Below are 27,516 nucleotides of genomic sequence, written 5' to 3' on the forward strand. Positions count from 1 at the left end.
GTGAAGGTAAAGACTAGGTCATGGGGGAGAGGGAAAGTGGAGACCCCTTGTTTGGAAGATTAGGAGGAAGAACTTAGTCATAATGGATCACTGATAACAACTTCAGATAAGATAAGAGTAGGTAAATAACTTGTACCTATTGCTTCCATATCTTGGTTGTAGGAAGTCCACAATCTTTTTTATACTATTTAATTGCACAGGACACAGACCTATGGGATTCCTGAGTTTATACTGGTGAGAGTAAGGACTAAGGCAGAAAATATGGTTTAATTTATCCTCACTTTGGACAGTGCCTGGATATTTAATTGTAAAAATTATCAAGTGGCACAGTGTCGCCTAGGAAGCTATTATAACAAAAACTCTAAGCTCTGGGTGTATCAGCTGGGGAAATATGTTTCCAGCTGGGTCACTTTCAGTTCAGAGTGTATCACAGTTCCAAAATTACTGACCCTCTTCGGGGTCTTCAATCTTCCCTCAGAGCCTGGTTTGACTCCCTCTTTGAGGAGTAGGCCACTCCGCATGTGGCCGTTGGGGGAACCTGGGCCTGCCCACTACTGTGGGTCCTGACCCAGGGACCATATAAGGAGCAGCTGCCTGCTGCATCTCTGTACTAACTGCAGCATTTCCCTGGGGCACTTCCCCGCTGTCCCCCAATACCCTTCCTTCCCCCTTAACCAGGGCTGAAGTCTTGCTTAAGACCCAGCAGCCAGCCAGGAGCTCCTTCTTGCTCCCCAAGTCCCTGCCAGCAAGAGCTCTGTCCCTGGTCCTGCAGTTCCTTAAGCGAGCCAGGAGCACCATCCTTGCTCCTTTGGCTCCAGACAGCAATTGACTCACTCTGGTACTGCAACTCCTTTTATATGGGCTGGCTGGGCCTCGGTTGGCTGCTTCCCAGCAGCCTCTCTAGGCCACTTAGAGGACTCACTTTCCCTACTCCTTTCTGGGATGGAGGGTGGCAGGACCACAAGGACTCCAGCAGGGTGCTCAGGACCTGCTAAACCCCCTCACAATGATGATATGATATCTTGGCTGATAAAGTTTGCAGATGGCATATTGGTGGGGAAGGCTTTGGTCTGACTAAAGTCATTGGGCTTTATCTAGGGATAACTGGGTGAAATGTAATGCCTTGTGATATACAGGAAGTCAGTCTAGATGATCTAATAGTTCTAGGCTTAAATGCTACAAAACAATCAATTATTAGCATAATGTTACTGGAGAAAATATTTACATTATTTAAAATATCAATTTCTGAAGAGTACATACTGTGGACTATACTTCACATACTTTGACAACAGCTACTGAGGGAGTTCTAGTACACAGATTGTCTCCATATGAAAATCCAAGACCCCCTGGATATCTTCCGCCCCTATAATACAAAATACAGTAAAGATACAAAACGTTCAATTGATATTAAACTGTTCTCTATAGCTGTAAATAAATACAGTCTATGTAAAAGAGTGATATATCAGATCTGTATTTAGATCTATAAGAAAACAATTTGTTCTTACTTGTAAATACGTCTTCTCATAACATAAATGTGCACCAATCCAGAGTTACTTACTAGCTAAAGTCTCCCCCATCAGAACCAACTGTAAACATCTTTGCTGAAGTGTCTTCTGCTGAAAGCAGTGATCATGTTGAAAGATAAGTCACTTATGTTATATGAGGACAAATACACATATAAGAATTCAGTTGTCCCATTCTTACATACCTAGGGCCAGATCCTCAGCTGGTGTAAATTGTCTTTAATGGAACTGTACAAAATATCATCTGATGTTCTGTCCCAAATTATCTTCCCTACTGGTTAACTGGTTTACAGTAGTACAGCAAAAGGGGTAACGAACATATTTACATAAACATGGCAGCTTAGACAGGCCCATCATCACCCAATGAGGTGAAGTCTACTTTGCAGTGTTTGGTAAAAGTATACAGATACACCCAGCTTGTGACCTTTTATACGAAGTTATAAAATACCTATTTGTTTCCAGCTGCTGATTTCACTTTGCTACAGGATATCTAAAGATGATTTAATCCTAGAAATTCTGGTACCTGAGCTTGAAATGATAGGGCTATTGGTGGGCTCTGAGTATTCCTACTATGACTGCCTGCACTTTCAGGTTCCAATTTAGCACAGTACTTAAGCCCATGTGTAGTCCCAATGACTTCAATGGGATTTAGCCACATGCTTAAAGGTTAGGCATATGCTTAAGTGCTTTGTTGAATATGGGTCTTGGAGAGCTAGAACAGTGGTTCTCAAACTAGGGCCACCGCTTGTTCAGGGAAAGCCCCTGGTGGGCCAGGCCGGTTTGTTTACCTGCCACGTCTGCAGGTTTGGCCAATCGCAGCTCCCACTGGCTGCAGTTCGCTGCTCCAGGCCAATGGAGGCTGCGGGAAGCAGTGCGGGCCGAGGGATGTGCTGGCCGCCCTTCCTGTAGCCCCCATTGGCCTGGAGTGGCGAATCGTGGCCAGTGGGAGCCGCGATTGGCCGAACCTGCGGATGCGGCAGGTAAACAAACCGGCCCGGCCCACCAGGGGCTTTCCCTGAACAAGCGGCGGCCCTAGTTTGAGAACCACTGAGCTAGAATGAAGGGTGTTGTGAAAGAGTATGTAAAAACAACCGAGGGGATGAAATCCAAAGTTTCACCAGCTTAATTTGTTTTCTGTCTCTCCAAACACGGATTCCTAACTCCAAGAGCTCGATGCCCAAATCTCTCTGTTAACAAACAGCACCTTGACAAATCAGAAATATGAAATCTTTTGGTACCCTCTCCTAGGTCCTCACCCATGCTGCAGCTCCAAATCTGAATCTATAATTAATAGCACTTGTTAAATTCCTTTCAGGTGGTTGGTTAATAACTGGACAACAAAACTAACTAGAAAATTTAAAAAATATGTAACCTCCATTTTCTGACCTGTAACTGGAAGTTCTTTAAGATGTGTGGTCTTTATCAGTATTCCACAGATGGGGTATTGCACGCACACCCTGTGCCTGAGTCTGGAAATTCTAACAAGCAGTGTCCATTGGCCCACACGTGCACAGGACACCAACTCGTGCTTCCGAGCAACTGCATAAGAAGCAGTGTGGGCTGATGTCTTTCCAGTTCCTGTTCTTACTGAGAACCCAACAGAATTTAAAGCAGAGGGTACGGAGGGCAGGAAGTGGATTAAAGATACGACCACACATCTTGAAGAACCTCCAGCTACAGATGAGTAACCATTTTTTCTTCTAGTGCTGGTCCCTAAGTGTATTCTACACATGAGTGGTTGAAAAGCAACGTTGATTGGAGTGCGAGGAAGCCAGCAGCAAAGATGCTTGCAGTACTTCATTTTCCATTGCCCCATCTGCAGCAGAAGCCTCATTCAGCACCTCATATCTAGCAAGCGTGTGGATGGAGCTCCAGCTGGCCACCATGCATATGTCTAGTATTGGAATTTCCTGCAGAGATGCTACAGAGGCAGCTTGTGCTCTTGTGGAGCGTGCCCTGACTCCGTACTAACTAGGGCATGTCTGACATTCAGGGCAAGAAGTCTTTTCTCTTTGGCAGAAGCATGGGGTTTCAGAAAAAAAAGATACGTAAAAGGATGCTTTGGTTGACATGGGATTCAGAAATAACCATAGGAAGGAACTTAGAATCTATGCAATAGGATACCTTTTCCCTGTGAAAACCCATATAATGGGGGTCGGCCATGAGTTCTCCCAACTCACTTACTCTCCTGGCCAAAGTGGTAACAACTAAAAACACAACTTTTCAGGATAGGTAGGACATGGAAGGCTTCACCAAGGGTTGAAATGGTGGTCTGGTGAGGGTTCAAAGGCCGAGAGTGAGGTCCCATTGAGGTGTAGATTTGACCATTGAAGGAAAGGTACTTAGGTGAATGAAAATAGAATGCCTGTCTACTGGAGGAAGGAAGGCACTAATTGCTGTGAGATGGACCTACAATGAGCTAATGGAAAGGGCTAAGTTTTTTAGAGACCAGATACAATCCAAAATGACCAGAATACCTGAAGTACCTGGAGACGGATGATTATGCTACATCCAGGCAGAGAAACATCTCAATTTAGCTAGGTAGCAGGTACTAGTTCCCTACTTTTGGTATGGACAGCCTGAATGGCTGCAGAAGAGGAGCATTCTATTTCCAATGCCCATCCGAACACCAGGCTGTGAGACAGAGTGAGTCTGATTAAGGTGTCTGATTCTATCCCCCTCCTGAGTTAGGAGGTCTGGAAAGGGGTGGATCATGATTGAGGGACAGGATGATATTTTCAGGAGCTCTAGGAATCAAAACTGCCTAGTTCAAATGGGTGCTAGGAGAATGACTCTAGCTATGTCATGATGGATCTTTCTCAGAACCTGTTGTAGCAGAGGAATGGGAGGAAAGGCATATCTGAGATTGTTTCTCCATCACAGCAGGAGAGTGCTGCCCTGGGAGTTGTGGCCCATAGCTCCTCTGGAGAAAAACAGGGAAGTATTCTGTTAGTTTGGGACACAAAGATATCAAATTGAGGTGCACCTCACAGAGTGAATATTTTGCTCAGGGCAGAGTCGTGAATCTCTCACTCATGGTCTGCAGAGAAATGCCTGCTCAGGTTTTCTGGTGGGAGGTATGCAGTTTGTACGGTGATGCAGATTCTGAAGCACCAGTTCCAAAGCCTGACTGCTTCCAGGTAAACAGAATGAGATATTGTTCTGTACTGTTTGTTTATGTAAAAGGTCCTGGTGATATTCATAGAATCATAGAATATTAGGGTTGGACCTCAGGAGGTCATCTAGTCCAATCCCCTGCTCAAAGCAGGACCAACACCAACTAAATATTGTCCAACACCACTTAGATATGGACTGAATGTATAATTGGGAGAAAGGCTGTGCAAGCCAGGCAGACTGCTCTCAGGTCTCTCATGGAGTGCAGGTACCTTGAGCAGTGTGGCTTTTCAGGTGGACACCCCAACCCCAAAGAGAAATGTCTGTTATAATGGTGGCAGTAGGGATGAAAGTTTTGAAGGGAATGCTCATTCTCACTCTCTTTGGGTCTGACCACCAGATGGGGGAGGTGACGATTTTGGTGGGAACACTCACTCTGGAGTTGATGAAATCTCTATCTGGTGAGTACTCTCACCAGACCTAGGTCTGCAGGCATTGTGGATGAAGGCTTTCACACAGCATTACATAAGTGCACAAGGTCATATAGTCTAATACTGAGAGGCACATTAGCCCCATAGTTCTTGGTCTGCAAGTAATCCAAGTGATCAGGCTGCTCATTAACTAAATGAAGTCTCAATGGGTCTCAATCAAGATGTCAAAAGTAGCCCTTTGCAGGTGGCTGGGATTTGGGTAGAGGTTATGGTGGTAGAGGGGGCTTTGAAGCAAGGACTCTGAATTCTCTGATGTTTTCTCAGAGGCTCAACTGGATGCTGGTGGTAGAACACTTGAGGAGGGGGTGGCCTTGGCTTATCGGCTTGTCTCTGCTGTTTTCTCCTTGTGGCCAGAGTGTAAATCCCCAGAAAGTGAAAAGTCGATATTGAATTATTTAACAAGCATAGGAACTCATTCATTTTCCCAATGAAGAGATTCATTGGGAAGATCCTGTATCATATTCTGGATATCCCTGGGAAAACACAAAGACTGTAGCTAAGAATTCCTCCTCGTGACTGTACCAGTGGCCAGGTTTCTGGATGCCATATCTTCTACATCCACTACAGCATGGAGGAATCTTCTTGCCCTCCTTGCCCTTTGGTCCTCTATGAAGGACCAAAAGTGGACTCTGTCCTCAGAGTTGTCCTTAAAGTCCACCAGCCTGGAACAGCTGTTAAAATAATATTTTGATAACAAGGCTTGATTGATACTTAGTCATCTATCCCTCTTTGTTTTCTTGTTTTGTCTTTGACTCTGCAGAGGGCCCCAGCTGTGTATGGATAATATTAAATTCTTTCCTTATGATCAAGGAATCTTTCCTGAGTCTTTTCTTCATATTCCTCCACATCAGAGTTCATATATATCCTGTACTAGACAGAAACATAAGGGAAAGAGAAAAAGGCTGATTTACCATCATCTGGGGCAAAGCCCTAGCACCCAAAAGGGCTTCATGGGGGCAGTCAGCTATAGTAGCTGAGGCAGGGTCTGAAGAACTAAACATCTATTGCTGGATTGAGAGTGCTGAAACAGAGTCTAATGACAAGATACGTGATGACCTCTAAAGCTGAACTTTTGTGATGGCTGGGTCACTGGATTAGGCCTCACCAGGACTGTTAGTGAAGCCATGGATGCTGAAATAGAAAGTTACAAGGGGCTGCCCTGAGAAGTGTTACTGGAGAGAGAACCTTTGCTCTTCTTTTGCTGCTGTTCAGGAGGAGGGAGATTATGACTCCCTTCCTGAAACCAGAAGTGCTGTTGAACCACCAGCCCTGACATGGGCCCTTTGAGCTCTTCGTTGCTTCTGGAGTTGCTGACATGAATGAAAATGTTGTTGATGCCCTTGAAGCAGCTGATGTTACTGCTCTCTAGCCAAAAACGGGCCGACATTTTTTTCTTGACAGGGCTGAAAAAGAGTTAAGCACTGAATCATAGAATCATAGAATCATAGAATATCAGGGTTGGAAGGGACCTCAGGAGGTCATCTAGTCCAACCCCCTGCTCAAAGCAGGACCAATCCCCAATTAAATCATCCCAGCCAGGGCTTTGTCAAGCCTGACCTTAAAAACTTCTAAGGAAGGAGATTCTACCACCTCCCTAGGTAACGCATTCCAGTGTTTCACCACCCTCCTAGTGAAAAAGTTTTTCCTAATATCCAACCTAAACCTCCCCCACTGCAACCTGAGACCATTACTCCTTGTCCTGTCATCTTCTACCACTGAGAATAGTCTAGAACCATCCTCTTTGGAACCACCTCTCAGGTAGTTGAAAGCAGCTATCAAATCCCCCCTCATTCTTCTCTTCTGCAGACTAAACAATCCCAGTTCCCTCAGCCTCTCCTCAGAAGTCATGTGTTCCAAACCCCTAATCATTTTTGTTGCCCTTCGCTGGACTCTCTCCAATTTATCCACATCCTTCTTGTAGTGCAGGGCCCAAAACTGGACACAGTACTCCAGATGAGGCCTCACCAATGTCGAATAGAGGGGAACGATCACGTCCCTCGATCTGCTCGCTATGCCCCTACTTATACATCCCCAAATGCCATTGGCCTTCTTGGCAACAAGGGCACACTGCTGACTTATATCCAGCTTCTCGTCCACTGTAACCCCTAGGTCCTTTTCCGCAGAACTGCTGCCTAGCCATTCGGTCCCTAGTCTGTAGCTGCGCATTGCGTTCTTCCGTCCTAAGTGCAGGACCCTGCACTTATCCTTATTGAACCTCATCAGGTTTCTTTTGGCCCAATCCTCCAATTTGTCTAGGTCCCTCTGTATCCTATCTCTGCCCTCCAACATATCTACCACTCCTCCCAGTTTAGTATCATCCGCAAATTTGCTAAGAGTGCAATCCACACCATCCTCCAGATCATTTATGAAGATATTGAACAAAACCGGCCCCAGGACCGACCCCTGGGGCACTCCACTTGACACCGGCTGCCAACTAGACATGGAGCCATTGATCACTACCCGTTGAGCCCGACAATCTAGCCAACTTTCTACCCACCTTATAGTACATTCATCCAGCCCATACTTCTTTAACTTGCTGACAAGAATACTGTGGGAGACCGTGTCAAAAGCTTTGCTAAAGTCAAGAAACAATACATCCACTGCTTTCCCTTCATCCACAGAATCAGTAATCTCATCATAGAAGGCGATTAGATTAGTCAGGCATGACCTTCCCTTGGTGAATCCATGCTGACTGTTCCTGATCACTTTACTCTCGTGTAAGTGCTTCAGGATTGATTCCTTGAGGACCTGCTCCATGATTTTTCCGGGGACTGAGGTGAGGCTGAGGCACTGAGGGCACTTCTATCCTGCCTTTCATCAGGCTTGTCTCCAATTGCACACTATACAGTGGGCCTGTGATGTCCACTGCTTATTGTCTCAAATACACAGATTTAACCAAATAATTCACTGTACACTTTTCCTCTCGTCTGTTTCTTTGTATATTTCTACCTGTTGTCTCCGCATATGTTTAGATAGTAAGCTCAAGGACTGGTTTTTTATATTATATGTTACATGGGTGTCATGATTGATAATCAGCTGAACGTGAGCTTCCAGTGCAACATGTGGCCAAAAGGACTAATATGATCCTTGCATATATAAACAGGGGGATATTGAGTAGAGGAGAGAGGTTATATCAGCCCTGTATTTTGTACTGGGGCAACAGCTACTGGAATATTTTGTCCAAGTCTGGTGTCCACAATTCAAGAAGGTTGTTGAAAACGGGAGAGGATTCAGACAAGGACCATGAGAATAATTAAAGGAATGGAAATATGCCTTATAATGAAATACTCAAGGAGCTTAATCTGTCTAGGTTATCAAAGAGAAGGTTAAAGGGTGACTTGATCAAGGTCTGTGCATACCTACATGAGGAACTGGAATCTGATAATAGAGGGCTCTTCAGTCTAGCAGACAAAGCTGTAACAAGATCCAATGGCTGGAAGTTGAGGCTAGACAAATGTAGACTAGAAATAAGGCACATATTTTACAGTGAGGGTAGTTAACTTTACCAAAGATTGGGTGTTTTTCTAAAAGATATGCTCAGTTCAAACAGGAATTAATTCAGGCAAGTCCTCTGAGCTGTGTTGTGCAGGCTAAACAAGATGATCAAATGGTCACTTCTGGATTTATAATCTATGAATGTTTGAACAGTTCCTAGCACACTGGGGCCCCGGTTCCTGAATAATGAATAAAGCAGAGTGCGTAGAGCTAAAGCCTGAGCAAATCTGCCCCAAAAATCAATTACAAAAACCAAACTGAATAAGAAACTGTATGACTGGCCAAACATTTAGAATTTGAACAGTGTTTCTCATTTGCTTTGTCTAGTGGGGGTCAGGAGGTCTGGAAGCCATGTGTGCTGTTACATAGGAAATAGAATTAATTGAGTATCAGAGAGGTAGCCATGTTAGTCGATATCCACATAAACAATGAGGAGTCCGGTGGCTCCTTAAAGACTAACAGATTTATTTGGGCATAAGTTTTCGTGGGTAAAAAAACCCACTTCTTCAGATGCATGAAGTGAAAATCCATGCATCTGAAGTGGGATTTTTTACCCACGAAGGCTTCTGCCCAAATAAATCTGTTAGTCTTTATGAATGAACTGAGGATTTTCCCAGGTAGGTGGAGACTATCAAGTTGCTTATGCCTCTTAGGCTACAGAACCCAAAGGAAAACCTAATGCTGCAATGGCCAGTTGGGCTATGCAGGAGAATAATGGAAGCATTTTGGGCGGGGTACTTTGTGTAGTTTCCAAACAAAATCTTGCAAAATATCTTTAAGGTCTGAATTTGATATTGACAGTAATAAGTATAAAGAACAGTATTACCATATTTTTTAAAGATTAAAATAAAAGAACCTTACAAAATTAATTCTGTGTGGTCGAAACGTACACGGCCCATAAGGAACCTTCCAACATAGGCTGAATAAAATCCAAGACTGTCACCCAAATTGTGAGTAATTGTAATGAGATCCCTTTCTGTCCAAAACTCTAATCCAATAAGAACAACATGAAGGCCAAATGGACGGTACATCTAAAAACATAAATATTAAAAAAAGACATCTACATGTAACGCTTTGAATCTATGATCTTTCACATAATCCACATTGCTGGTGTCATTCCCCAATCTGTGTTCCTGTTCACCTTTTCAGCCACAGAAGCTGCACTGCAGTTCAGAATAAAACCATAACGTTAAAGGGATACTGTTGCTGATCTGAAAAATCTTATTTCTGTCTGGAAAAATGTTTACATATTATAGTTACAAACAACACTCATGACGACTAAAGCTGAAAGAATTTAGCAGAAAATATATATTTTTTCATTTGTTTTTTTATGTGTGTGCAAATGGCTGTAGTTTGTGTACAGCCAATTTCTCTGTTCTGGTGACAGTCACTTCTACTTTCTGTCTCGTGCATTAACATGATCATCATCACCACTCTCATGCACAGCTCCGGGGGCCTCATGAATGCTGCTTCCTGGAACTGAGTAGGGGGGTTACTATTAATGACTTTAAATTATATTGCAGAGAACAATCCAACAATATGTTGGCAGAACGCTGAACTAAATGAGGCTTGATAGAAGACCTATGTATTAACTGTACTACTATGAAGTCAAACGTTTTAAAGGGACACTCAAAATTGATATTAAAAAAAGAAAACCTAGCAGATTTCCAAAGTATGTTCTGACATTTAGGGAAAAAAACATTATTTTAAAAACTATTTATGATGGCTCTTCTGCTCCCCATTGATATTTATAGGGTCTTTTCAGCAAGGAAGAATGGACAGACCTGAAAACAACACCAAAAACCATCTAGGGCCTTTGTCTCCCACTCAACCCCTCCCCACCCCTAAAGGGCAAAAAAGCAGAGGGGGCAGATCAGCAAAGCCTGTTCATTATCATCATCCAGATCCCTTCACATGGCAGGGGATCAGTGGAAACTTAAGGACAGGGCAGGAGAACTCCCATCTTCCCAGACACTTAGCACAGTGCTGGATAGCAATGGGAGCCCAGGAGAGAGTGGGCATGCAGTGAGGGCTGTTTCTTTACTCCCTTTATTTTTAAATGGAGATTTTAAATTCAGAAGCCTTTTCAGGTATCTGATGACTGGAAGTTGGAGATCTCCAGACCAGACACAGGTCGCTGTGTCCCCTTATGGCTAGGCATAGCATAGCAGCCCCTTTATCTGTTGCCTCCTGCCAGCAGCCACTTGGGCCACTGCATGATCTGTCCTTTATGCGGAGGCTGGTTTTATGGACTATCCCTCTGCCCTGAACCATGAGGGTGTCAAGGTGGGCTCCTCATCCTGACAGGGATGGGTCAGAGCTTAGAGTCACTGATGGGGTTGGGCAACAGAAAGGGATGCCTGCACAGATGTGGAGTTGCTCCTTCCACCAGTTTAGAGAGTTCTTGACATGCAAGGGGAATGTTCCCTGTCTGTCCAAGGAGTCCTGAGTTGGAGAACAGGCAGTTCTCAACCTTGGAAGCAGCAGGCATAGACTTGCATGATAGGTCACAAAGGTGCAAGCTACCAAATGGCAAAGGAATTGAAGACAGTTCCTTACTGTGTTTCAAGGACTTCCCTGAATTGTCCCTACTGGTGCTGACAGGATCACAAATTTGTCTAAAGAGAGGAATGCTCTGACTGTCACTGAGTCCACATATGCCCCTATCTACTGTATCCTTCGTACCGGTACTAGCATGGATTTCTTTTCATTCAGTTTTAGGCCCAACTCCTGCAACTGAGCAAGGGCCATCTGGGGTGGACAATAACATTGCCTCAAAAGAACAGCCATTAAGTAGACAGTCATCAAAGTATGGGAAGACAAGATTCGCTTCCTGACGAAGATAAGCCACCACTACCACTAGAACTCTTGATAACACCCTTCCGGCTGAGAATAGGCCATTGGGGAGCACTCTGTACTGGAAATGATCTTGGCCTATGGTGAATCGTAATATTTCATGAACAATAGTGGTATAATTATGTGGGAGTAGACAACTTGTAGGTCAAGGGATGAAAACCAATCCCCTTCCTTTAGTGAAGGAATTATAGTTCCCAGAGTCACCATCCTGAACTTTTGATGTTTCACAGACTTGTTTGGCTTAGATCTAAGATCAGTCTCCAACCTCTGTCTTTCTTTAGTACTAGAAAGTACTCTGAGTAGAACCCACTACCTTGGAAAGGGGAAGGGAGTGGTTCTACTGCTTCTATTCAGAGGAGCAGGTCGACATCTAGTCTTGGGAGAAGCTCATGATGGGGTCCCTGAAGAGGGACTAGGAAGGGGCATGGAAAGGAGAGTGTGCCAAAAATGGATAGTGTAAGCCAATGTTACGACCTCCAAAATCCATTTGTCTGTGGCAATCCACTCCCAAGCCTGGTAGAAATGGACAGGGCGATCCCCAAAGAGAAGGAAATGGGCTAAAGGATGCAACTGTAAAATCAGAACCTGCAACCAACCCATCAAAACTGCTGTTTAAATGACACCTGGGTGATTGTGGAGGGCAGCTGAGCAGCCCTATTCCTCTGAAATGTGGGTCTCTTTCTGAGGTGTTCTGCATGTCTATGATACTCTGAGAACTGAGCAGGGCTTTATCTCTGGGCAGTCTGTAACCTACTAAAACATTCCTTGCTCATAGGTATATAAATGCCCAAGGAAAGTAGGGTAGCCCTAGAGTCCTTCAGCATGTTCAGGGAATCATTTCTGGTTTCCAGGAAAAGCTTATAACCATCAAAGGGGAAGTTCAGAACAGAACACAGAGGACCTCTCTCGGAAACCCCAAAGCTGGAGCCATGATGCCCTGCATACAGCTACCATCATGGAGATGGATCTGGCAGCAGAGTAGGATAATTGGAGAGCTGCTGTGACAGTACCTGCCCCTCAGCAACTATGGCCTGGAATTGCTCCCGACAGTCATGTGGTAGCTGTTCAGTAAAGGCCATGAGCTTGCTGTAAATTAATAACATTGTATTTGGGCATGATTGCCTCATAGTTCATGATCTGGAACTGAAGGGTTGTGGACGAGTGAGACTTTTGTCCGAAGAGATCCAGTCACTTTTGGTCCCTGTCAAAGAAGATAGGCAGATAATTACCCTGTTCCTTCACCACATCCACCACTAGGGAGTTAGATGGGGGATGGGAAAATAAAAAAGCCAGAATCCTTAAGGGGCACATAATATTTCTTATCCACCCTTCTGCACATTGGTGGAATAGTAGCCAGTGTCTGCCATAGCATCTTAGCCAGATCCAGGAGACTCTCATTAATAGGTAGTGCCACTCTGGAAAGTGTTGCTGACTTCTAAATATCTAGCAGCTTGTGCTACAAATCTTTGGCCTCTCTAGAGTGATCTGCAGGGTATTGGCTACCCTTCTAATGAGGTCCTGAAACTGTCTGAAGTCCAGCCATGGAACATGTGGAAGCTTACGCACCTCATCCAGTGACAATGATGAAATGGGAGTCTCAGTTGTGACTTCCTCCCCTGCCCTAGCCTCCTGCTCTTCAGATGTCTCCTCCTCTCATAGATGGGTAGAGGAAGGATGTGAAATGCTGGTTTCCTTGAAGGATGGTATTAGTGGTCTGTTAAATTGTTGCTGATAGGCAGCCCACAGGTCCCAAAATGGCCACTGTGCAGGTTCATAAGCAAGCATGGGTGGTACACAAGGTTGGTTCCACCATTTTGGTGACCCACCAGGTCCTCCCTGCACAAAGGCAGATTCCCAAAGGGGTACGTAGGAGAACCCCTCACAGAAATCGACGAGACTGATTGGTAAGCCTTTTCCTCCACATCCTCCCGGGGGGTGAGGGGGGCAGCCAATGAGGATTGAGGAGAGTCTTGTGCCACGGAATGCCCACTCAGAGGCTGAGGTCTCAGTACCAAGAGATGCTCGGTACCTAACAACAAAACAGACTCTGGTTCATCCGACACCAAGAGGTCCCTCGAGTATCGGAAGTGCTGCATTACCGGAAAAGACCCTGGTATCGAAGCCGTACCCTACAGAACTAACAATGATGCAGATGTTGTAGATGTCAGGTGCCAGTGCTTGTGCAGCACTGAGGATACCACTTGTACAGGGCACCTCTGACTAAGCTGCTTGTGTCAGTATCTATGGCTGGGTTAAGGCACATGAGGGCACATATGGCTGAGACCAGTGCTTCAGTGCCAATGGCACTGCCAAGCTCAAGGGGACCTGTGCTTACGCTCCTTACTGGTGGAAGATACAGGTACCCTACTGGAGCTGTGCTTCATACCCTTGAATTTCTAAGGCTATGGACACCCGCCAGTACCAGAGGAGGAGTCATTGGCTTCAACGGTACCCTCAGAGATAGAGGACCTCGACAGGGATCTTTTTTGTATCTGCTCCTTAGAGATAGAGTCCACATTTCTCTTTTTGGGAATCTTCCCAGCATGCTCCAAAAACTTCCTTTTCTTAGGGGAAGCATGCTCTGTGGTAGACGTGGCACTGAATCTGTTAAGGGCCATATATACAGGGGGTTTCCTGATCTGGCAGTCTGAGCTTTATCTCCCTGCATTTGTAGGCCAAACAGAAGGAACACTTCTAGGAGATGTGGGAATCCCCGAAGCAAAGAACACACTTGGAGTGCCTGTACCTTACTGGTATAGTTTCTGGACAAGAGAGGCAATGTTTGAAGCCTGGCAAACTAGGCATACCCTGCCAAAAGAAGACAAGTCACCCAAGGGGAAAAGAGAGGGAAGACAGTCCTCTCACTTAAACTAACTATACTAAACAGTAAAGAACAACTATAAAAAACTAACTAACTTTGAAGAATGAGAAAAGGCCACATATGCGCTCGATGGACAAACTAGTGTTCAGTCTTGGGCTGAGACAGTAGAGAAGGAACTGAGGGCAGTTTGCCCGTACACCCCATCTAGCCTTGGTGTCTGTCATGAGGAGACATAGGGCTCGTGTGTGTAGTTTGAAATCTCCAAGCAATGGCTAAAGAGGTGCATGCACACCTGAAGTGGTGCACTCATACAGACACTACACAAAGAAAAAATACTGTTCAAGTTAAGAGAACCCAGAGTCAAAATAGTAAGCTTAGACTCCCTCATCTAAACAGGGGTTCTCATATTGGCTATAACACTTCTTCAATTGGCAAATCTAGTTTGTTAGATTTCAGCTTTAAAATCAAACTCATCGCATGGATGTGATAGCGATGAGGAAGGCCACCTTCATCGATAGGTGCATGAGTAAACAAATCACTGTGGGTTCAAAAGGGGGACCAGTGAGACAATGTAGTACTACGTTAAAGTCCCAGGGTAGGGTGGGAACTCGAATTTCCAGATAGAGGTTCCAAATACCCTTGAGGAACCGTTTAGTGCTAGGATGGGTAAAGACTGAGAACTAGGGTAGTCAAGTGATTAAAAAAATGTATTGCTATTAATCGTACGGTTAAACAATAATAGAATACCCTTTACTTAAATATTTTGGATGTTTTCTACATTTTCAAATATATTGATTTCAATTAAAGACAGAATACAAAGTGTACAGTGCTCCCTTTATATTTATTTTCATTACAAATATTTGCACTGTAAAAAAGAAACAAAAGAAATAGTATTTTTCAATTCACCTAATACAAGTACTGTAGTGCAATTTATTTATCATGAAAGTTGAACTTACAAATATAGAATTATGAATAAAAAATAACTGTTCTCAAAAATTAAACACCATAAAACTTTAGCATCTACAAGTCCACTCAGTCCTACTTCTTGTTCAGCCAATTGCTCAGACAAACAAGTTTGTTTACATTTATGGGAGATAATGATGCCTGCTTTGTGTTTACAATGTCACCTGAAAGTGAGAACAGGCGTTCACATGGCACTATTGTAGCCGGAATCACAAGGTATTTTCGTGCTAGATGCGGTTGATTCATAAGTCCCTTTTTTCTTTGCACACCATTCCAGAGGACATGCTTCCATGCTGATGACGGGTTCTGCTCAATAATTATCCAAAGCAATGTGGAGTGATGCATGTTCATTTTCATAATGTGAGTCAGATGCCACCAACAGTTGGTTGATTTTCTTTTTTGGTGGTTAGGGTTCTGTAATTTCCACATTGAAGTTTTGCTCTTTTTAGACTTAGAATCATAGAATATAAGAGTCGGAAGGGACCTCAGCAGGTCATCTAGTTCAACCCCCTGCTCAAAGCAGGACCAATCCCCAACTAAATCATCCCAGCCAGGGCTTCGTCAAGCCGGACCTTAAAAACCTCAAACTTCTGAAAGCTTGCTCCACACCTCGTCCCTCTCAGATTTTGGAAGGCACTTCAGATTCCTAAATCTTCAGTCAAGTGCTGTAGTTATCTTTAGAAATCTCACATTGGTACCATTTTTGCATTTTGTCAAATCTGCAGTGAAAGTGTTCTTAAATCGAACAACATGTGCTGGGTCATTATCCAAGACTGCCAAACACAAAATATATGGCAGAATGCAGGTAAAACAGAGCAGGGGACATACCACTCTCCCCCAAGGAGTTCAGTCACAAATTTAATTAACCATTATTCTTTTAACGAGCATCTTCAGCATGAAAGCATGTCCTCTGGAATGGTGGCCAAAGCATGAAGGGGCATACAAATGTTTAGCATCCCTGGCATGTAAACACCTTGCAGTGCTGGCTACAACAGTGCCATGCGAACACTTTTCTCACTTTCATGTGACATTGTAAATCGGAAGCAGTCAGCATTCTCTCTCATAAATGTAAACAAACTTCTTTGTCTTAGTGATTGGCTGAACAAGAAGTACGAGTGAGTGGACTTGTAAGCTCTAAAGTTGTACATTGTTTTGTTTTTGAGTGTAGTTATGTAACAGGTATGTGATTGGTCCTTTGGGATCAGAAGAACCCTTTGGTTGATTAAATTGGCTTTAATTAACCACTCATCATTAAGTCTCATATATGCGTGGTGAAACCAGGGTTGGGCTACCTAGGGAGACTGCATTTCTGACTTCTTGTTAGCCAGTGTAGTGAGACAGAGGTTTACTTCTGTTGGTGGTTTGGTATATCTTATTGAAGAACAACCACCAGTTTGGGGTGAGTATGCCCCATTTCTCAGCAGTTGGTCCTGAATTTGGTATTCTCAGTTGCAACCCACTGAGCCACAGTGATGGGGAGTTTGGCCGCACAGTGCTATATAGAGACCAGGGGGCAGCATGAGATGAGGGAGCGCATAGGTGGCCCAAACGGGGACTGCTACTAAGAATCTCTGATTGCAGGTGCAGGAGTACCCACACGAATGGGATAAAACAATTAAATTTCCCCATACCATCCAGCTTCCTATGACCTAGTAGAGAAAACTGTTAGAACTTATAAAAAGGATATGAATATGATAAATAGTGGGAGCATGGAAACAAAGCTGGCTTCTTTTCTTCCGAAATACAGAATTCCTCCTCAAATGATGACAGGCTTTGCTTTCAACAGGAGAAAGTAATACATCATTTGGATTCAATCCATACTAGAGCTGCTACCCTCTCTACAGGTAACCAGTGCAGTAACTAAGAGGGCAACTTATGCCCCCTGATTCCCCAGTGTAGATGAATAACATCAGTCACAATTATCCCCATAATAAATAAGAATAAATAATTCACCTCATTTGTAAAATGGACATATTGAACCATCTTCAATGTCAACAAAGTTTCATTGGAATCCTCATAGCGAAACTAGAAGTAAAAAGACCAAAACCCATTAGAATCTCCATTCTCAACAGAAAATCAATTCTATGTGAGATCTTTAAACAGCAGTAGATGTTTCATGAAAAATCTTTCCAAATTAATTGTGATTCACACAAATATGCCAACATATCATTTCACTTTCCTCATGCTTTGTTATTAATCTACCTTTTCCATTTTCATGACAATTATATTTTTGTGATTTTGCTCCTCTTAAAATAGTCCACCAGGATTTTCACCCTTTGATATAGATTGAAGACCCATTATCAAATATTTGTTCTGCATGTAGGTAATTATAGATTGTGATGAAGTCATCTCTTAACCTGCTCTTTGTTCATGCTAAATAGATTGAGCTCCATGATTCTATTGCTATAAGGCATTCTTTCCAATACTTTAATCATTTTCACGGTGACTCTTTGAACCCTCTCCAGTTTATCAAACAGCCTTCTTGAATTGTGGACACCAGAACTGGACACAGTATTCCGGTAGTGGTTGCACAAGTACCCAAAATAACCTCTCTGCTCCTACTCGAGATTCCTGCTTAAGCATCATTTTAGCCCTTGTGGTCACAGTGTCACATTGGAAGCTCATGTTCAGCTTGGAGTGAACATATCTTTTAGGAACTCATCCAATCTTGTTTTAAAAACTTCAGTGACAGTAAATTCACCATGTCCCTTCATAAGCTCTTCCCTCAGTTAATTCATTTCACTGTTAAAATTTACCAGCCTGAATTTATTTAGCTTCAATTTCCAGACATTAGGTCTTGTCGTGTCTTTGTCCGTTACACTACAGCAGTGGTCACCAACCCGTCGATCGCGATCAACTGGTGGAACATGGAGACTCTCCCAGTCGAACGCAATCTCTGGCCGTGGCGGTGTAGCGGGGCTTCCACTAACGCAGGCTCCATGCCTTCTGCGGTCTCACGCTGCTCCCAGAAATGGCCAGCGTAGCCCCGCTGAGGGGGCGGGGGCAGGGGTCTCCGCACACCGCTCCTGCCTGCAAGCACCGCTCTGCAGCTCCCATTAGCCAGGAACAGGAAGCTGGGCCAATGGGAGCTGAGAGGGCAGTGCCTGCAGAGTGGGACAGCGTGTGGTGCCACATGCCCCCCCAGGAGCAGCAGGGGTGTGTTGGCCCCTTCCGTGAGCAACGTAGCCACGTGGTGCACTACTGGCTGTCAGGGTTCCCTGGCTCATGATGGGGAGAAGGTGCCAATGTGCCTGAGTAGAGCTGGACTAGACAGGGACCCTGCCTTAGCCCTGCTGCACTGCCGACCAGGAGCCGACGGAGGTAAATGCCCCCCAGTGGGAGCCCCACCCCAGCCCCCAGCCATGAGCCCCCTCCCAGAGACAGAACCGCATAACCCCTCCTGCACGCCAACCCCATACCCCAGCCCTGACCTCCCTCCCAGAGCCAGCACCCCAACACTCTGTCCCAGCCCGGAGTCCCCTCCTGCACCCAAACTCTCTCCCGGAGCTTGCACCCCTCATCCCTCCTGCACCCCAACCCCCTACCCCAGGCTCAGCCAAGAGCCCCCTCCCACACTGTGAACCCCTCGGCCCCAGCCCAGAGCCCAAACCCCCTCCCAAACCCCAACATCCTGTCCCAGCCTGGTGAAAGTGACTGAGGGTGGGGGAGAGTGAGCAACGGGGTGGCGGGGGGAAGGATGGAACAGGCGGGGTTTCGGGGAAGGGGAGGGGGAGATCCTGGGTTGCCCTTAAATTCAAAAAGTAATCTTGGGCATAAAAAGGTTGGAGACCACTGGACTACAGAATCCTCTACTATCAGAAATCATCTCCCAGTGCTATGGGCTTAACCTTAACCTTTTCCTTGGTAAACTACTTAGATTGAGCTTCTTAAATCCCTGACTGGAAGGTGGGTATTCCAGACCTCAGTCATCCCTGTGGGTATTTTCTGAACCCTCATCAATTTTTCAATACCCTTTTTAGAATGGACTGGACACAGTATTCCAGCAATGTTGCAACAATGCTGAAAACAGAAGCAATACCACTTTCTTACTCCAACTCAATATTGCTCTGTTTAAACATCCAATAATTATGTTAGTTCACTTAGCAACATTGCACTAGCAGTTCATGTTCAGTTGGTTATCCTCCATCATTCTTTAATGATTTTGAGAGACAATGCTTTCCAAGTTACAGTCTTCAATCCGACAAATCACATTATTTGCTCCAAAGAGTAGGTCTACGGTGCAGGCTCATCATGTGTTCTTACATGTGTTTTAGCCCAAACCCCACTACAATACACACACAAAACTCTTAGGCACATGCTTATAAGTGCTCTGAAGAAATGGTTACTCAATGGTTACCTGTGCAGTAACTGTGGTTCTTCAAGATGTGTCCCCTTTCGGGTGCTCCACTTTAGGTGTGCTAGAGCCCCCTGTGCCTTTGAAAAGAGATTCTCATAGCAGTGTCTGTTCAGCACACCCATGTTTGTTAATCAGTCTCGTGCCCCATGCTACTCAAAGAACCACAATAACTGCACACGGTGAGTAACTAATTTCTTCTCCTTCTTTGAGTAGTATCCATACAGGTGCTTCCCTCTAGGTGACTACTGAGTGGTATCCTCTAAGGCGGAGGGGGCTTCAGAATTGAATCCAGTATGGAGGAGAGTACAGCCACGCCGAAGATAGTATCACTGGGGGAGTCGTGAGTTATAGCACAGTGTTTGGTGATCGTATGTACAGATGCCCATGTAGCAGGTTTACAGATTTCAATAATAATCAGCTCATTCTTGAGGAATGCTGTAGAAGTGGCAATGGAACTTGTAGAATGAGTTCATATTTCCTAAGGTGGATGAATATTGAAAGACTGGTAACAAGAATTAATGAAACTTGATATCCACTTGGAAAGTCTCTGGTTAGAGATTGCTGACCCTTTTGATTCATCTGTTAGCAAGACAAATAACCTGTGGGTCTTTCAGAAGAGCTTTGTCCTATCTAGATAGACGGCTAGGGCTCCCCTGAGGGCAAAGGTGTGTCACAGTGCCTCCTGGCAATTTAGATGCAGTTTGGGGTGGAAGACAGGCAGGCAAATGGGCTGATTGACAGAACTCAGAAGAAATTTTAGGTAAGAATTTGGGGTGGGGCCACAGAGTGACCTTGTCCTTAAAAACACTGTGAGGGGAGGTATGCCGTCAAAACCTCTGTTTCTCCAACCCATCATGCCAACGTTATGATCATCAGGAGTACAGTCTTCATTAATAAATGGAGCAGGGAACAGGTAGCTAGAAGTTTGAAGGGCAGTTTTGTAAGGCATTTAAGGACCCATACTGCAGTAGGGCATTGGAATGGTCGACCATTGTGGGAGGACATGCAAATGGGACTCCTGTACACACATTGTGAGGGCTTTTTCACCAGTTGAGGGATTGTTTTATAGAGATAGGTATGGAAAGAAACATATTTAAACATTGTCTGGTTGGTGAATACACAGCTCTGAGCCACCCTTGAAGGCAAAGCATTTGAAGCCTGGCATGTTCTGTAATGAAGGTGGTGGCTGCCACATGTCCCACTAAGTGAATACAGTTCCTGACTGTGGTTTGGGTGCTGAGCTGAATTGTGTTTGCTATGTTAGAAAGAGCCACAAACCTGTGCAGAGGAAGGTAGGCTCTTCCTGTTACTGAATCAAGATGTGCCCCTATGAATTCTTAGTTTTGCACATGGGTCAAGGTGGATTATTGCATATACAGTTGTAGGCCCAATACGAGGAAGAGATCTATGGCCTCACAAGTTGCCTGAAACATCAATTCCATGGAGCGGCCTTTCAGTAACTAGTCATCCAGGTAAGGGAATACTCAGTTACCTTTCCTGCGGAGCTGAGCTGATATTACCAACATGACTTTCAAAAAGACTCTCAGGGCAGATGACAGGCATAAGGGGAGCACTCAGTATTGAAAGTGTTCCTTGCCAGCAATGAAATGCAAGAATTGCTCATGGTATGGCTACATAGCAATGTGAAAATACATGTTTTCAAGGTCAAGGCCTGAGAACCAATCCCTTGCTCTAATGATGGAATTATCGCTGCAAGAATCACCATTCTGAATTTCTGTTCCTTCAGACAGGTGTTGAGTACTCTCATGTCTAGGATGGGTCTCCAACTTCCTCTCTTTTTTGGTACCTGAATAAAACTCATTCCTTCTGTGCTGCAAGGGGACTGGTTCTACAACTCCCAAGTATACGAGAGAGTTTATTTCTTGACAAAGCAAGCTCTTGTGAGAGGGGTTCCTAAAGAGGGGTGGAGAAGGGGCATCCCTTGGTGGAAGTGAACTAAAGTGGATGGTGTATCCTGTGGAGTGATGATCTCCAAAACCCACTTGTCCATAGTGATCAATTCCCACTCTGGCCTGAAGTGGTGAAGGTGATAGTGATGAGGCCTCACCAATGCTGAATAGAGGGGAATGATCACGTCCCTCGATCCGCTGGCAATGTTCCTACTTATATAGCCCAACATGCTGTTAGCCTTCTTGGCAACAAGGACACACTGTTGACTCATATCTAGCTTCTCGTCCACTGTAACCCCTAGGTTCTTTTCTGCAGAACTGCTGCCTCGCCACTCGGTCCCTAGTATGTAGCAGTGCATGGGATTCTTCCGTCCTAAGTCCAGGACTCTGCACTTGTCCTTGCTGAACCTCATCAGATTACTTTTGGCCCAATCCTCTAATTTGTCTAGGGCCCTCTGTATCCTATCCCTACCCTTCAGCATATCTAACACTCCTCCCAATTTAGTGTCATTTGCAAACTTGCTGAGGGTGCAATCCACGCCATCCTCCAGATCATTAATGAAGATATTGAGCAAAACAGGCCCCAGAACCAATCCTTGGGGCACTCCGCTTGATACCGGGTGCCAATTAGACATGGAGACACTGATCACTACCCATTAAGCCTGATGATCTATCCAGCTTTCTATCCACATTATAGTCCATTCATCCACCCCATAATTCTTTAACTTGCTGGCAAGAATACTGTGGGAGACCGTATCAAAAACTTTGGTAAAGTCAAGGAATAACATGTCCATTGCTTTCCTCTCACCCACAGAGCCAGTTATCTCATCATAGAAGGCAATTAAGTTAGTCATGACTTTCCCTTGGTGAATCCATGCTGACTGTTCCTGTCACTTTCCTCTCCTCTAAGTGTTTCAGAATTGATTCCTTGAGGACGTGCTCCATGATTTTTCCAGGGACTGAGGTGAGGCTGACTGGGCTGTTGTTCCCCAGATCCTCCTCCTTCCCTTTTTTAAAGATGGGCAATATATTAGCCTTTTTCCAGTCATCCGGGACCTCCCCTGCTCGCCATGAGTTTTCAAAGATAATGGCCAATGGCTCTGCAATCACATCCGCCAATTCCCTCAGCACCCTCAGATGCCTTAGATCTGGACCCAAGGACTTGTGCATGTCCAGCTTTTCTAAATAGTCCTGAACCACTTCTTTCTCCACAAAGGGCTGGTCACCTCCTCCCCATGCTGTGCTGCCCAGTGCAGTAGTCTGGGAGCTGACCTTGTTTGTGAAGACAGAGGCAAAAAAAGCATAGAGTACAGTAGCTTTTTCCACATCCTCTGTCACTAGGTTGCTTCCCCGTTGAGAAGGGGCCCACATTTTCCCTGACGGTCTTCTTGTTGCTAACATACCTATAGAAACCCTTCTTGTTACTCTTAACATCCCTTGCTGGCTGCAACTCCAAGTGTGATTTGGCCTTCCTGATTTCACTCCTGCATGCCTGAGCAATATTTTTATACTCCTCCCTGGTCATCTGTCCAAGCTTCCACTTCTTGTAAGCTTCTTTTTTGTGTTTAAGATCAGCAAGGATTGCACTGACAAGCCAAGGTGGTCTCCTGACATATTTACTATTCTTTCTACACATCAGGATGGTTTGTTCCTGCAACCTCAGTAAGGATTCTTTAAAATACAGCCAGCTCTCCTGGATTCCTTTCCCGCTCACGTTATTCTCCAAGGGGATCCTGTCCATCAGTTCCCTGAGGGAGTCAAATTCTGCTTTTCTGAAGTCCAGTGTCCGTATTCTGCTGCTCTCCTTTCTTCCTTGTGTCAGGATCCTGAACTTGACCATATCATGGTCACTGCCTCTCACTTCAGTGTCTCTGTGTTGCAGAAACTGTTGTGAAGCAGCCTGTTTTGGTGCCGATATTGCCATTGTTGTAGATTTGATTGGTGGTGAGACCACTTTGTGCATAGCCTTGCTTGGAACAGTCGGTGCGGTTATTGGCCTGTTGGTCAGTGCCGATGGCTCCATTGGTGCCAGTGGCGGCAGCATTACCAGTGGTACAGGTCTCAGTACCGTCTGTGCCTCGACAATTTGTCTCTACGGTGGGCCTCGGCAGATGTCCGCAAAGGGACGGTGCCGGAGGTGCCCAGAGCCTCAAACATGATAAATCTAGTTGAGCTTGGCAACGAGGACAGCTATCTCACTGGGGACCTCTTCTTCTTCTCAGTGTTCCTGTGAGGGGAGGTCACGGCTTGCTTCCTCGAAACTTTGGAAGACTGAGCACTTTCTTTAGCAGAGGTTTTGCCCAGGGAGCTATCTGTTGACATTGGTTTCGGTCCTGTATCAGTAGGCTGAGGAACTTTTCCAGTAGGATCATTTTGAGGTGAAGGTCTCTGTCTTGCTGTGCCCTGGCTTTCAGGTTACTGCAGGGGGCACATTTTTGAGGGATATGAGTCTCCTCCAAACATCGGACACATATAGAGTGGCCGTCGGAGACTGGCATAGCCTCACAGCAAGAGTCAAATCATTTAAAGCGGGGAGAATCTGGCATCATGACCGTTAGAAGTTCCCAGCGGGGAAGGGGGAAATAGCAGTAAAAAGTGGTTTGGGTTTTTTTTATTTTTGGAAAAAAGTATCTAACTAAACTAACTAAGTGAAGAGACTTACTAAATTACAACTAACTTATTTATTTCTAGAGTAAGTGAAGAGGCAGCACTGCCACTGAGCTCTGTCTGCAGCCAAGGATGGTTGAGAAGGAACTGAAAGGGTTGGGACATCTGAGCACTAGATGAGGTACCAATGGCACCGTGTGAGGACTACTGTGCATGCGCGCCCTGACTGAGCACTGCTACTGAAAATCTCCAATCTACGATGTAGGGATGCACCAAAACCTGAAGTGGAGCATCCCTAGGGACACTACTCAAAGAAGTAACCTGTTAGCCAGTTTTAATACATGTAATGTGTGCCATGTTAAGTTTAGATCATTCTAGTTTTTTAATCAAAATGTTGTACAGTTACAAGCCAAATGCCTTAAAGAACTCTGTTACATCAACACTATTACTTTATAAATCCAATTTGTAATCTCATGAAAAAAGGTATCAGGTTAGTATGACAGGATCTATTTTCCATAAACCCATGTTAATTGTCATTAATTATATTACCCTCCTCTAATTCTTTATTAATCAATTCCTGTATCAGAAAGTCCATTATCTTGCCTGGGATCGATGTGTGTCTGACAGGCCTATAATTAACTGGGTCATCAAATTTACCCTTTTTAAATACTGGCAAACATTAGCTTTCTTCCAGTCTTCTGGAAATTCCCCAGTTTTCTAAGACTTATTGAAAATCAACATGAGTGGTTCAGCGGGTTACTCAGCCAGCTCTCTTAAAACTGTTCGACGCAAGTTATCTGGACCTGCTGATTTCAAAATATGCAACTTTCATCAACTGAAGGCATATTTATATTTCTAGCGAATGACTAAGGAGAATGATTCACATCCTAACGCATAAATCAAATGTCAATGTTGTATATATATATATTTAATGGGTGACTTAAGTGCAGAAGGATCACTACTAAAATAATTTAAAGTTAGAAAAAATACTTACCTTTGCTTTGTCTGCAACAAAATAACACTCTAAATATCTGGTAGATGTGTACCAAGTGTCTAGTTCATGTTTCTGGAAGAAAAGACATGTAAAGCAGGGTTATATAAAGTAAACTGATGTGTTTAACTGCATGCGAAATACACTTCTGAATCATACCCTCCTGTATTATGTCACTCACACAACGGGAAAATCTTACAGAATTATAATTCTTTGACAGGGTAACAAGCCTTGTGGATGGGGGGCAGCAGTCGATGCGGTATACCTTGACTTTAGTAAGTCTTTTGATACTATCTCACAAGACCTTCTCATAAACAAACTAGGGAAATCCAACCTAGATGGAGCTACTATAAGGAAAGTGCATAACTGGTTGGAAAACCATTCCCAGAGAATAGTTATTAGTGGCTCACAGTCAAGCTGGAAGGGCACATTGATTGGGGTCTTGCTTTTGCTCTGGATTTGAGGGGTGTGTGCCCCGCATATTTTGATCAAACTGATTGCAACCATATTGAATGCATTCAGCCACCATGAGTTTATAAAATACAACACCACATAGTTAAGGGTTAATTGGAATAAGCAGAGCTTCTGGAGGCAAGGTCAAAATTAGCTGTAGATTTCAGTTTATGCTAATCAGAATGGGATGAGGGGAGAAGAGAGTTAACAAATTGATACTGAAAGAAAATAAGTGGATGGAGACCTTCAATTTGGGCACCTTTGATATAGAAGCTGATTATGACTAAGACTGTCAGCAATGTTTGTTGATAAGTAGTTTATTGAAGTTCAGAGAGGTGATCTACTAGCTTGTGATCGACTATGCACTCGATGTTTTGTAAAAGTTAGTTATAAAAAGTCTACATAATAGAGTATGCTTTGGAGCAGTTCTCTCAGGATAGCTTCAGAGATTTTTTCCTGACACCTTACTCCAACCAGCTATTGCAGACCTGTTGTCAATTACTCAATCCCATCTCAAAAGCTAGATACTAATTTGGGATGTTAAGAACATAAGAATGGCCCTACTGGGTCACACCAAGGGTCCATCTAGCCCAGTATCCTGTCTTTCAACATTGGCCAGTGCCAGGTGCCCCAGAGGAAATGAACAGAAGAGGTAATTATCAACTGATCCATCCCCTGTCACTCATTCCCAGCTTCTGGCAAACAGAGGCTGGGGAAACCATTCCTGCCCACCCTGGCTAATAGCCATTGATGGATTTATCCTCCGTGCATTTATCTAGTTCTTTTTTGAACCCTGTTATGGTCTTGGCCTTCACAACATCCTCTGGCAAGGAGTTCCACAGGTTGACTGTGCGTTGTATGAAGAAATACTTCATTTTATTTGTTTTATACCTGCTGCCCATTAATTTCATTTGTTGACCCCTAGTTCTTGTGTTATGAGAAGTAGTAAACAACACTTCCTTATCTACTGTCTCTACACCAGTCATGATTTTATAGACCTCAATCATATCTCCCCGTAGCCGTCTCTTTTCCAAGCTGAAAAGTCCCAGTCTTATTAATCTCTCCTCATATAGAAGCAGTTCCATACCCCTAATAATTTTTGTTGCCCTTTTCTGAACCTTTTCCAATTGCAGTATATCTTTTTTGAGATGGGGTGACTACATCTGCACACAGTATTGGGAATACCATGGATTTATATAGTGGCAACATGATATTTTCTATTTCTCATATTTCCTTTTATCTATCCCTTTCTTAATTATTCTCAGCATTCTGTTCTCTTTTTTGACTGCCACTGCACATTGAATGGATGTTTTCAGAGAACTATCCACAATGGCTCCAAGATCTCTTTGTTGAGTGGTAATGGCTAATTTAGACCCCATCATTTTATATGTATAGTTGGGATTATGCTTTCCAATGTGCATTACTTTGCATTTGACAACATTAAATTTCATCTGCCATTTTGTTGCCCAGTTTTGAGAGATCCTTTTGTAGCTCTTCGCAGTCTGCCTGGGTCTTAACTATCTTTAGTCATTTTGTATCATCTACAAATTTTGCCACCTCACTGTTTACCCCTTTTTCCAGATCACTTATGAATATGTTGAATAGGACTGTCCCAGAACAGACCCTTGGGGGACACCACTATTGACCTCTCTCCATTCTGAAAACTGACCATTTATACCTACCCTTTGTTTCCTATCTTTTAACCAGTTACCAATCCATGAGAGCACCTTCCCTCTTATCCCGTGGCAGCTTACTTTGCATAAGAGCTCTTGGTGAGGGACCTTGCCAAAGGCTTTCTGAAAATCTAAGTACACTATATCCATTGGATCCCCTTGGTCCACATGCTTTTTGACCCCCTGTAACGATACTGGTTCTGGCGGGACCCAACTGAGAGTGCCAATTCAGGACACATTGCTTAAAGCAGGGCAGTTACAG

The 27,516-nt window shown here is 44.2% G+C and overlaps 1 protein-coding gene across 1 annotated transcript in view; it reads right to left on the reverse strand.

The window, feature by feature from the left end:
• Nucleotides 1-27,516, reverse strand: part of LOC141981067 (disintegrin and metalloproteinase domain-containing protein 26A-like) — a 147,662-nt gene that overhangs the window by 92,464 nt on the left and 27,682 nt on the right. Inside the window, 4 exon segments of the mRNA XM_074942872.1 lie at nucleotides 1,261-1,363; nucleotides 9,485-9,654; nucleotides 17,217-17,288; nucleotides 25,132-25,203. Coding sequence (XP_074798973.1) covers nucleotides 1,261-1,363; nucleotides 9,485-9,654; nucleotides 17,217-17,288; nucleotides 25,132-25,203 — 417 coding nt within the window.

Source organism: Natator depressus, chromosome 1 (assembly GCF_965152275.1).
Source record: "Natator depressus isolate rNatDep1 chromosome 1, rNatDep2.hap1, whole genome shotgun sequence".
Classification (NCBI taxonomy): Eukaryota; Metazoa; Chordata; order Testudines; family Cheloniidae; genus Natator; species Natator depressus.